Here is a 13,198-nt window from a genome sequence, read left to right on the forward strand (position 1 = left end):
AGGGCTCATTTTGATGGGGCGTCAGCCCGCCCGTTGTGTACTTCACCTGACGCCACACAATCGCTGCCAACCCTCCCTCAGGCGGCGTCGGCCGGAGATGGCCGCGGGCACCACCACTCACGCCACAGCAGGGACTGTCCCGAGCGCGGCTGGACCCCTTGGCGGGCTGGGTCGCAGCGGCGCCCCCAGAGCCCGGGGACGAGAACCCCGGCCCGCGCGCTCCCAGACAGCGAGGTGGTTCTCCGAGGGCACCACCTCCCCGCCACCTCCCCTCCCGTCCCCGCCCCTCCCTCCTCCCGCCGCGCCACACCGCGCCGCTGCCCCCTCCTCCCGGGCCGCGGACGGGGATATCCCCGACCCCTCCCCGGCGGGCCGGCAGCGGCCCAATGGAGGCGGAGATGTTGTGCGGGCTGCGGGCGGGCTGGGGGCGCCGCCGAGCCGCGGACGCCGCCGCCGGTCCGGGGGCACACACACTCGGCGGGGAGCCGGAGGCAGAGGCGGGCGCAGGCGGCGGCGCCGGGGCCGGGACTCTGGCAGGCGGCGGTGGCTGGGATGAGCCGGGGGGGCGGCTGTGGGGGCAGATAGCATCCCGTGGGGAGGCGGCCGAGTGGGGCTTGGAGCGGCGGCGGGGTCCGCCCGGCAACGCCATGGCGGCTCAGTGCGACCCGCTGAGCGGGTACCTGCAGCAGCCGCTTTCTGACCCAGGCTCCAACAGCGAGCGCAGCACTGATTCGCCCTTGCCCGGCTCCGAGGAAGACTCAGCCGGCCCGGCGCGACCCCTTCACAGTCCCGAGTGGGGTGAGGAGCGATTCCGGGTGGACAGGAAGAAACTGGAGGCTATGCTCCAAGGTGAGGGTGGGGAGAGGCGACGGCGGTCCCCGGGGGGCGCAGAGCAGCCCGAGATGGGAGGGTGTCGCGTCTCTGGTCCGTCTCAGCTCGGCTTGCCGTGGCTTGCTTTTTCTCGTCGGGCTGGGGAATTTGTCAGCCCCTCGTGCGCCGCGGTGGGGCGACCGCTGGACGCGGCTCTGGGTCGACGGGAGCCCCGCGGGCGGGTCCCAGGGAGCTACTGTGGCCTCTCGGGCCAGGGGTGCATGACGACGGTGGAAGAGCCTCCTTGGTTCACCTCTCTCTGTGGAGCATCGCGGTCTGTGGACGGGTGACAGGGACACTCCCTTGTCGTGAAATGTGTCAGTAGGGGCCGGGCCGGCTGGCACTCGGCGCGCTGGGGGGCTTCGGCTTTCAAAGTCGAGGTCTCTCAGAAATCCCTCTTTAAAAACATAATATCCCCGCTCTAGTAGGGCCGTTCAGGCTTTCGAGGAACAGCCGAGGCCGCTACGGAACGGGAAGGGAGTCTCCAAAGCCGGGCGTCCCGGCCAGAGGAGCGGGGACGGGACCGGGAGAGCTGACAGCAGTTGCTGTTGCCTTAGAATTTGCGCAGAATTTGCTCAGTCCTTGGCTCTGCTTTCGTTCTTTTAGTTGTGGTGGGGTTTTGGTTGGTGGGGGTTGGTTTGTTTGTGATTTTTTTTTTTGTGGTTGTTGTTTTTTGTTTCTTTCTTTCTTGAGGCTACATATTTTGTCCCAGTCTGTTTTGAATTATCTAACTCTCAGTGGAAGCTACGTAGGCAAAATAGTACAGGAGTAGCAATTGCAGGTTTGGCTGCTAATGAGCAGATGAGTAGATTTAAACCAGTTGGGGTTGTTTTTGAATGGGGTAATGTGTTCTCTACTGTTTGGTCTGAAGAGCCCCTGACAATGCGTTTCAGGTCTTGTGTTGTGAAATTTCAGGACATTTGGATCAACAAGGAAGGATGATGATTTCAAAAGCTGCTCTTTCCTCTGGGACTGCTGTTTTGTAAACATTGAATGTTACACTTAAAATAGTAACTGAAGTACTTATGTACCTTTTCAAAATAAACCTGGCAAATCTGTCACTGTTGTTCATGTGGCATGTCACATGTTTATTCACTTACTGAAAACAGTAGGTGCTAGATGCCTGATCATCCTCTGTCACAGCACCTGCCTCTTCCAGCAGTGGGAGGCTGCAGGAGCTAGCAGAACAGGAGTGGGTGAGTTGAGTTGGTCACTGAAAAGCTGTGGTTTGACTTAGTGACTACAATGACTGGAATTTATTTAACTGAGTTTCTCTCTCCTGGGGGTGAGTTAATCTTTAATCAGTTAATACTTTAGTGGTAGTAAAAAAATCTCATTATGTAATGCACTGAAGAGAAAGGAATTCAGAGAAAAGAGGTCTTACAAACAGCAACAACTGTTTATAAAGATGTGGTCATCAGAAGTGTCTTAAAACCAAAATTAAGATATTGAAAAGAAAACTTACTCCTGTGTATGAAGTAATAGGAAAAAGGGTCAGAAGTTAAAGTGCTGTAAGAAAATTGAAGATGGCCTTAACATTTTCCTGTAGTAGCAAAATTAATTTCCATTTCCTCATCCCAGACACAGTTCTTCCTTCTGCTGCTTGAGGTAGTAAGCATGTGAGGGTAAGCAAAGCTCCTAATCAGAGTTCAAATAGTGTATATGCTGTCATTCAGTAATAGACAGTGTCAATGGGTTGTTTTTTTTTGTTTGTTTGCCTCTCCTAATTGTTTTTCCTTTACTTCCAGAATAGTGTAGTAAAAAGTGTATGATTATTAGAGTACAGTGAGTAAATGCAGACAGTGCTGCCTGAGTTTTGATGAGAGATTGCTGTATTTCCAGTCTGCAATACACGTACTTTGGGTGATGGTTTGAGGAATTCTTGCACCAGATAAATTTATTTTTGTGAAGAAAAATACCTGTTGAATTTGGTAACAAATGACTTTATGACTTCCTGGCTTACTGGTAATGAAAACCTGTTAAGTAGGAAACCTGAGGCAAATATAATGGTTTTGTGTAAGAAAACTGAACTGTTTGCTAAATATTATTGCTCTCATTTAGTTCCCTTGCCATGCTTCAAGTTTTTCGACTTCCTGCAAGATAGGTTTTACTTATCCTTTTCTGTAGGAGAATATCTTGAGTACTAAGTAGCTCTGCCAGGGTATCACAAAGAGCATCATGAAGACAGGTCTGTAACTGGTACCCAGAAATCTGCTGACTGGAAACAGTAACACTGTTTTCATTTCTCCTTTTTGAGGGGGCATGTTTTGGGAGTGGAAACTCTTGACTCCCCTAAGTAGGAAAGGCAGCAGTGTGCCATCTCTAGAAACCTGTTGGAGAATTCATAGGGTTGTGTTTCTTGTGGTTTCTAGTACTAGATCCTTCAGTGGAAGTTCTTAAAATATGCAGAAATTGGCTCATGGAAGGGAAAGAGCTCTGTAGTCGAAGTAGTGACCACCAGATTTCCGATTTCCAAAAGTTATCAAACTTTTTTTTTTTTTTTTAATTTAAAACTGGTGTAAATACAGGGTTCTTGTTCATATTAGGTGCTTTGAGCCTCCTCTTTTGCTTTTACTAGCTACTAGGGAGCATGTTTACAGTTGCAGAAGTTACTTTTGAAATTAAGACACTTAGAATTTCTTCTTAGTGTTCACTATAGCTTTCTTATATTTTGGGAAAGTGAGAATACATCATCTGTATAATAGAATAGAATGAACCAGGTTGGAAGAGACCTTCAAGATCATCACGTCCAACCCATCACCCAACACCACCTAATCAACTAAACCATGCAACCAAGCACCCTATCAAGTCTCCTCCTAAACACCTCCAATGATGGTGACTCCACCACGTCCCCAGGCAGCACATTCCAGTGGGCAATCACTCTCTCTGTGTAAAATTTCTTCCTAACATCCAGTCTGAAACTCCCTTGGCACAGCTTGACACTGTGTCCTCTTGTTCTGGTGCTGGTTAACTTCAGTTTTCTGTAAAGCTAAGTCTGAAACAGCAACTGCTGAAGAAACCTGTCAGGAAATGTTCTCATTCTTGCTGGAGGATCCTATTTATTTTTTTTTTTCCACTAGTCAACATCTGTTGTTTACTGTACTAATGTTGAAATATTAAAATCAATCACAGCTAGAAAGATTATGAAGAAGCTCTGTTGTTTGGCTAGGTGCTTCTGTTACATTCTGAGATTTCTGCTGAGTTTTTGTGCTTCTGCAATGGTTATTTTCATCTTTCCTGCACCTGATATTTTGTGGATAGTCAGAACACTGACTTCAGCAAGATCCACCTGGGCATGGCAAACTGTAGATGTCATGATGGGGGACTGGAGTACTTCAACATCAAATGGAGTCTACAATTGGAGTAAGTGCTGTAGCAAGACACTGAGTAAATGTTGTTCAAAAAGGAGTTCATGTGGCTAGCTTGCTGCCAGTTGTATTTGACGAAGAAACCAAATCTGAATTGAGGTGTCGGGTAATATTGATAGATTTGAAAGTGTTTCTGTTGCTTCCCCCACCTTTGAAATGATTGCTTTAGTGTTTTTGGTGTTTCAAAGTTTGGTTCTGAGTAGCCCTAAGGTAAATATGAGAGGTAGAATGAGCTTCTGGGACAGCTGTGCTTTTTGTTATTGGAATGTGTTTTTTTTCCTTGTGTCCAACTGTTTTGTATGACTTGTTTTATACTTGCTCATTTATGACTGGAATAATGTTAAAGTAGCAAATCTCAGTCATTACAGGGGGGTGTAAGCTATCTTGTGCTGCATGTCTTCATCAGTTTGCTGATGAACAGATCTCTTTAGAAAACAACTTCCCCCATTGCCCTTGGAAGCAAGTTTGAGTAAAATGGACCAGTTCCTCTTTTCAGCAGTGCTGAAAGATATGTTTCACAGTAGCCCTATTAATTATAGCTGCTCTGTACTAAATTTGGTGAATGCTCAGGTGTTTTAATACTGTGGAATGATTTACTTAGTGCATGTTACAATAGCAGCTGAGTATTACTACAAAAATGCAAAACACTGAATTTAGGAAAGCTGTCCAGAAAGTGAAATCTAACAACTAATGTCATAGCAATTAATACACTTTATTCTGTGATTCTGAAGAATACTCAGCACCACAAGCACCCTGTTTGTTGTTGAGCTCATCTTGCAGAGCAGGTTATGTTTATAGTGTATGGGAATCACGGAAAACATCAGTGCCTTGTGCTGACTGCCACTAGTGCCTTCATATGTTAACTGGAGTAGGTCAGAACTGTAGGAATCATATCAGTCTTAATTTACCCAATGCAGGTAAATCTTAGAATGGCTTAGGTTGGAAGGGACCTCAGAGATCATAGAATGTTATGGGTTGGAAGTGACTTTGAAAGATCTACTCTAAACCACCTGCCATGGGCAGGGACACCTCTCAACTAGACTTGGTTGCCCAAGACCTCATCCAGTGCCGCCTTAAACACCTCCAGGGAGGGGGCATCCACAGCCGCTCTGGGCAACATAACTAATGAAGGATCACTTACTATTTTTGAGGCAGTAAGGACTGGACTACCCTTGTGTAGGTCCCCCTGCTGCCATTGCAGTGTTGAGTGCTCAAAGGTCTTTGCCTGTAACAAGCAGTTAGAAAAATTATCAACTAGTAATTTTTGTCAAAAGAAGTTCCACTTCTTTTAGAGGGATGTGACATACATATTTAGGTAACTTTTTTTTTTTTTGCATACAGTTTAACCTAGGCTGAACTTACTTGCTGTGAATCTACTGAAAATTAATTAGTTCCTTTGCTTAAAGGTCACCTTTAAGGCCACAGCCCAGTCTTAGAACTCTACTTATGCAGTGTGCATTTTTGATCCTTGAAAGGATAACCAATTGATTTTGTTTGCTGATCCATCAAGTGAAACTTACTATAACAAGCATATTTTCCCTACTGAATTCATCACTATGTGGAAAAGTGTACTTTTAATACTTTTCTTAGGATTCTCTACTACTTTGTTTCAACTATAGAGAATAATAAATTTACAAGTATGACAAGCAGTGTTTGAGGGGGCAAGGAGTGGGGAAAAAACAAACCACCCACTTCTATTTGAATGTACTGAAGAAGATGGAGATGTTATAGGAAATCTGGGCTTCTGCTGATACTTTTCTACAAACAATTTTATTAGAGGCTAAACCCTGAAGACATGAATTAACAGGTACTGAATGAATTAGCTGATTAATGGGCAGCTGTAACTTAAATTGAGTGATTCTGACTGTGATGGCTTCTGTGGGGATGGCAAGCTTTGTGTTAAATTTATGTTGTTTTTTTTATGCTTCAATGGCAAAGCAGGACTCTTCTGGATACTTGTGTATGTGTGGTGGTGACAGAAATCTGTATAATAAAACTAAATGCACTATAATCCTTGGAAAAATTAGCATATCTCACTTGCAACTGAAGTAACAAATACTCAGTGGTGGTGTATTTTACTTCTGTTTAAAAGTTCCCCATGTTCCTGTTAGAGCTTTAATAGAAATGAAGTATGTATTTTCTTTGACAAGCCTGAAACTGTATTTGTAGGTCCCAAATACTGTCTTCTCTCCTAGGGCAGAAAAGAATGTGTGGCGGGTGGTTTTGGTGGTGTGGTTTGTTTTGTTGGGGTTTTTCCCTACTAAATTTTGAGATTTGTGTTGGTGGTTTGAATCTATTTTTTTTCCTGTTCTTTGCAATGTATCAGCATTACCTGGACAAGGACGTACTTGTGGGGAAACTGGAACCTTTCTAATAGCGTTTACATGTGGTGTTTAACTTGCATTAGCAGGAAACAAAAAAATCAAGTTTTTGCCAAGTTCCCTAAATTGCTGAATAGTCTATTTCTACAAAAATAAATATATGAAATGTATTTGTATGACTTGTAGTTTAAAAATGTTCTTGCATTCCACTGTTAACAATCGTAATAATACCACTTTCTCAAGTTTCAGTGCTTTTTAAGTAGTACAACGGGCTATCATGGTTTGGCATGAACTGCTAAGTTAAGTATTGCTGGCTTGCACATTCCTGTTGGTTATATTGTAATCTTTACCTCCATTGGAAAATATGTCCTATTTTGAGTACTTTTTTCAGGCTTTTGGCTTTCTGCCTGTCAAACAATGAAACAGACTAGTTGTCTTTTAATTTCAGACCTCTGTGTTGAGCTAGTAGCTTTTTTAATTAGGATTGTGGTGGTTTCCTCCCCCCCCCCCCCCACATTAACACCCCTTACTGTGAGACTCAGTAGTGACTTTAATGAACTTTGAGCATAAAATCTGAGTGCACATGAATTGGAGCACAAATAGCTTATTAATTGTGTGCACTTCTCGTAGGAGAAGGAATTCACACATTGTAAGGCTTTCTTCCTTAAGATGCTACCAGTTAATCAGTGGTAGTTTAAAAAGGAATTTCATTTCTATTTGAAACACTTCTTAAACACATCTGCAACTGTTGTTCAATGTCTATTTTATGACGAAGTTTTCTTGTCTGGTGTTCAGATCAGTATCGCTGTTGAATGGGGCAATGTAGCTCTTCATGTTTCAGTGACTTTATAGCTGGTTTATGTAGAGATGTCTACAGTGATATCCTTTTTACTGGAACAGGAATACATATTTTTCAAAAAACCTGTTTCCTGTTAAAGACTCATTGATGTTGTGAGGGAATGTTCATGAGCAATAGCAGCCCTCTGCCAGGTCCTTATGTGTGGAGCTGTTGGAGTGTCTGTAGTCCTCATAGGAAAAACAGACCTATATTGTTTCTGTTCTTATCTGTCAAGTTAATAGAGCCTCAGAAATCAAGAGTATTTAGCTTACACGTGTAAGTGTAGTTTTTGGGTACTGGGGCAAAAAGCTTCTGAAGTCTATATGAGAAGAGATTCATAGAAAGGTTTAGGTTGGAAGGGACATTAAAGATGATGTAGTTCCAACCTCCCTGCCATGGGCAGGGACACCTTCCATTACCCCAGATCATTCAATGCCTCATCCAGTCTGGCTTTGTGACCTCCCTGGACAACCTATTCCAGCATTCCACCACCCATACTGCAAAGAATTTCGTCCTAATATGCGGTCTAAATCTGCCCTCCTCAAGCTTCAATCCATTCTCTTTCATGCTATCAATACAAGCCCTTACGAAAAGTCCCTTCCTGGCTTTTTTGTAGGCCCCTTTTAGGTACTGGAAGACTGCTCTAAGAACTCCCTGGAGCCTTATCTTCTCCCGGTTGAGCAGCACAAACTCTCTCAGCCTGTCCCCATAGGGGAAGTTCTTCAGCCCTTTGATCATCTTCATGGCTTCCTCTGGATCTGCTGCAGTGCTCCAGCACTTGGATATCCCTCTTATGTTTGGGGTGCCAGAACTGGATGCAGTATTCCAGGTAGCATCTCACCAGAGCAGGGGTACATAGCACACCTCTCATCCTTCTGGTCACGCTTTTTTAAGACAGTCCAGAACATGGCTGTCTTCTGGGCTGCATGTGCACATTGCTGGAGCATGTTGAGTGTTTCATCACCTGACACACCCAGATGTCTGTAATGGAGAGGGAATTTATAACAAATACAGAACAGAGGTAACAGTATGTGTCTGAATGGGGAAGTCACTTGCCAAGTAGCTTATCTGTGTTTAATTTCCATCTCTCCACGAAATCTGGGCTACAGGATTGACGTAGTAACATCTGATTGTCCTAGTCTTTAGGATGGCTGTGTAGTTCTGTAGCACAGTAGTCAGGAAGGCACTGAATAGCTGTGTGCCTACAGGACAGTTATAGAGAAGCTCTTGCACCTTTTCTGGGAAATCCACTCAAGTGAGTATGTCCTTGAAGTGCCTGATGCAAATGCAAGTTGCGTAGGTATCAGGCAGGTGGAACTGGAGGTCTGCATGCAGTTTCAGGCTGTCTGGTGTTGCTGAGGTTGCAGAGGTGGGATAGCTCTTGGGACTGGCATCCTTCAGTCACTGGATACAGATGGACAGGCTGGAATGCTGAGGAGTTAAAATGGTCCTTTCATGTGAGAGAGCAGTAGGCTGCAGGGAGCTCTGCCTTGTGCAGAGGATGAGCCAGTTGTGAAAGCACAAGTCAGGATTATTGGGTAGGCCAATCTGGATGGTGTTAGGAGTGTTTCCTACAGACCATCTGATTAGGAAGAAGCAACAGATGAGGTGGTCTTCAAACAACTGGAAGTAGCCTCATGCTTGCAAGGTTTGGATCCTGCAGATGGTTTAATTACTTTGCTGAAGGAATAGCACATCAGGGTACAAGCAAGTAAGTTTCAAAGATAGATAATGAAAGGGGTGACAACAGAAAATCCTCTGCTGGACTTGGTGCTTACAAGTGAGGAAAAACTGTTCAGGAATGTGAAGATTGGAAGCAGCCAGGAGAGACCTCTGCAGGGCTGGGGAAATGGTTCAAAATAACTCTCTTGAAGTTCAACAAAAGGAAATACCAATTTCTGCACTGGAGGGGGAATTAACCCATATACCATCACAGGCTTCAGGCCAGCAAGCTCGAGTGCAGGGTCCTAATGGACAGGTTGGCTACACGGATGTCTTGCTTGTGACCTTGTAACAAAGAGGCCCAACAGCATACTGGGCTACATGAGGAAGAGTGCCAGCAGGGTAAGGGTGGTAATTCTTGCTTGCTACTCAGCCCTCGTGAGACACATGAGGTGTCCTGTGACCACACCTGGATTCCATGCTGCAAGAGAGACATGGACATGCTGGAGCAAGTCCAGCAAAGGGCCACAAAGGTACTGGGGGGACTGGAGAACCTGATGTAGGAGAGGAGGCTGAGACACCTGGGACTGTTTAGCTTTAACCCTGAGAAGACCTCATTAATTTTGTGTGTGTGTGTCAGGGTAGTGGCAGATAGAGCCAGACTCCTCGCTAGGTATCACTGAGAAAAGATGAAGCAAATTTTCTTTCTATGACTCTTCTTCTGTTTTGTGAAAGAAACGATCCCTAAAATCTGGAGACTTACCACTTTTGCAGTGCTCATTGCTGAGGTGAGATCACTAATGTCTCTTTTTTGGACAGCAAAGGAATCAAAGCTTCACATGAATTTTACTTTTTTTGAGTTATAGTCCAGTATTAGATTTAGTATTTTGATATTGGAGCATAATATTATATATTGAATAAGGCTGTAAATATGCATTTTTAGGAAAATGCTTGATCAAATGCCTGTAGGAGAAGTGGCACTTTGCAGCCTGAACTGTGCTTCAGGGTTGATTAAAACTGTGACTGAGTATAGGGGTCAATTTGCTATCCCTAGTAAGAAGCATCTGCTGGAAGAAAGTCCATCTGTACATCCCACCTTCAAAAGCCTTGGTAGGATTCCAATTTATTTAACTTAAGATTTCTTATGCATGAGTTCTAATGCTTTTCAGTGTCCTGTCAGTGAAACTTAAATCACTGATGAAGAAATCAACTGTTCTTTGGGATGCCTTTTGTGTTTTTCAGCTGTGATTCTCTTGAACGGGTAACAAAGTCATTAATACTTCTAAAATTTTTATTCCTGTACCATTTTAGTGGTGTTACTGCTAGTCTTTAGATATGCCATAATGGATGGTGTCTCCAAAATACAGGCTAATAGTCCTCTTTAATACTGTTCCCAAGACTGATTGATTGTGGTTTTTTTTTAAATGCATGTGATGCAGTTCTGCAGGCGAGCTGCTGACTACTGGCCTTTGCCTGGCAACTGTGGTTTCATGATGAACAGTGATGGTCAAAATGTTGGGCAAGATGACATTTTCCTTCTTAAACCTGCCTTTTATTTTAAACCTTTGTAACATCTTTTGTGCCAAGGTTGTATCCTGTCTTAGTTCTTTAAATATATATTGACCAAAAAAAGGAAATATTTTGCCTAGTCTGCAGCAAGCAGCGCTGAGAACAAGTGTCCAGCATATTTCATTTGCTTGCACCAAGCTGGCTGACTGCAGTCCTGGGTTTATATGAGGTGATGACACATGGTGACTGCACTGTGTGGCTGGCAGCAGTGTGTGCATGGTAGCTGAGTCCATACCCTAGGTCTGTGGGTACTGGAAAGGGTGCTGGTGCCCAAGTTCCCACAGCCCCAGGGGAAGGTGAAGTCTGGGACAGGTAGCTCCTGCTATGGCAGGTCTTGCTATGAACCTTTAAGCCTGTTCTTGTCCACACAAGAAATGCTGTGTTTGGCTGCAGATTGCAGTCTTGCAGGGGTGGTCTGGCTTGTGCAAGTATGGCATGGGGGTCCTGGCAGGAAGGGGGCTGCAGCCTGACTAGGTGAATTGGGACACAGCTCTCCTGTGGGAATGCGTTGAGTGCTGCTGGTCTGCTATCTTCAAACGATCAAAATCGTCATTGCACAAGGATGTGATTATCTCTGGTAGCTGTGTGCTGCTTAGCTACTTGAGCTTGGAGTAAAGCACAGGGATTTGCTTACAGGAACTGGATAAACTAACTGGAGTTGCAGTGGCTGAGTCGGGGGAGTTGACTGCAGGTAGGAGTGACCTTGCTCGTTCAAAGGATGTAATTCGTGTACTCCATGCTACACTGTGTCCTGCTGAGCTTGACTTTCTTGCTGGTGGCATGCTAGGAAGTTGTGAAAGCAGGCCTTCTTAATGCACCTTAGATTGAAGCGCAGCAATGTTATCTCAATCCATTGAATTCTCTTGTATAAATAACAGAAAAATTTGTTGCTCGATGTACCCTTCCTGAAGTGTCTTCCTTGCACATGTGAGTGAGAACTGGCAGGAGGTAGCTTGTCCTTTAGGTTTACTTTTCTTTCAAGGGTGGAGGTGTTTTAAAAAATGTTTATAAATGTATCACTTGTGACAAGAAAGACAATAACATATGTTGATTTCTAGTGACTCTGACTACCTCCCAAGCGGCCAGCTTCCAGCAACAGTCTTTTGCATTTGCCATCTTAAGATCAGCAGTTTTCTAAATGCTGAGGGATAGAGCTACTAGTTTTAATGCGTAGTTGTGGTTTTCCTTTTTAAAGTAACCAAGGTTAATATCCCCTAGATTGTAAAGATCAGATTTTGACGTGTTCTATGAAAGGCTAAGGACTCTGGGAGCACACTGGTCATTTGGGAGGATGCTTAACAAGACACACTCAATCTACAATCAGCTGAAAAAAAATTTAAGATGTGTTTAGCTGTAGCTTTTATAGGTACTTGCCCTGATCCTGTCCCACGGGAAGGATTGTCTCGACTGTTTTTTTTTAGTACCAAGTATCTGTAGAAGCTGAATTTGTGGCCTGTACTGGCAGTGAGATGACTGGCAGAACAAAACCAAAATGGTTTTCTGCTGTTTGTGGAATAGGTCAGATCTTGGTCTTTGTCTGGTTAAACTTCATTCTTGGAAAGGAATTGTGCTTTACAAGTGTTTTTCACAAGGAAATAATGCTTTTGTTTTGAAAATTGTCATCAAGCCAAGTCTGTTTTGAAAGAGGCAATGTCGATAGATAATTTGAGGTAGAAATTGGAAATAGTAATTATTTACCCGATTTATTTTAAAAAGTGCCATTTCAGTTCTTTTGAACATATCTGCATGTGACTTCTTTCACAATGCAGTATGTGCATACCCAAACTATCTATTTTATGATCTAACTTGCTATGGAATATCAATTTTTAAAACTTGATGAAGCTTCATGGTGAGGTTACCAGGTGTTTCAAAATGTTTAATGTTTTCACCAGTTCCTTTTTGTTCATAAAATATCTTTTTTTTTAGTTCCTGACAGTGATGATTCTCTCTTCCTTTAAAGCAAAGTCTGGTTTGATGGATCTGTATTGCCACTCTAGATTAATGGTTTAACCTTCAGATTTGCTGTTTTCCCTGTTGCCAATAATCTTGTGTGAATGGAGGGCTTTGATTGTATCTATTTATTCACTCTGTTCAGTCTATATCAGCAATGAATTTTGAGTTGAATATGCTAGACTGGTAACTTAAGACTGGGCATCTTGAGAAATGTGAAAAATGAAATTCATAATTCCAAAATAAATATTAGGTCAATTAAATGATGCAGTGAAGCATTTCTTTGTTAAAAGAAAGCTCTAGCAGATTCATGTCTTCTAAGATATTCCCCGTAACCTCTATGGTAAGCTGATTGGATTGCTTGAGGGGAATATAAACTGTATTCAGTGAACTGCTTGCAGCATTAAACTAGAAGCTAAGATAAGGTAGCTCCTGTGCAGAATGTTACACTGTGCTGCAAAAGTCACAATGACTGAAATCTTAATTGCTTAGTGAAAGAAAAGGTGTATAATGCATATCTTAGAATCATAGAATAGTCTGAGTTGGAAGGGACCTCCAAGGTCACCTGGTGAAATCCCTTCTGCAGTAAGCAGGGGCATATTTGTTATTTAAATATATGA

The 13,198-nt window shown here is 43.6% G+C and overlaps 1 protein-coding gene across 1 annotated transcript in view; it reads left to right on the forward strand.

Moving 5' to 3' along the window:
* Window positions 1-467: 467 nt before the first annotated feature.
* BICC1 (BicC family RNA binding protein 1) overlaps window positions 468-13,198 on the forward strand; it is a 102,580-nt gene continuing 89,849 nt past the window's right edge. Inside the window, exon 1 of the mRNA XM_054174737.1 lies at window positions 468-849. Within this exon, the coding sequence (XP_054030712.1) occupies window positions 648-849 (202 nt within the window). The 5' untranslated portion in view covers window positions 468-647. The remainder of the gene's footprint in view (window positions 850-13,198) is intronic.

Source organism: Dryobates pubescens, chromosome 30, assembly GCF_014839835.1.
Source record: "Dryobates pubescens isolate bDryPub1 chromosome 30, bDryPub1.pri, whole genome shotgun sequence".
NCBI lineage: Eukaryota > Metazoa > Chordata > Aves > Piciformes > Picidae > Dryobates > Dryobates pubescens.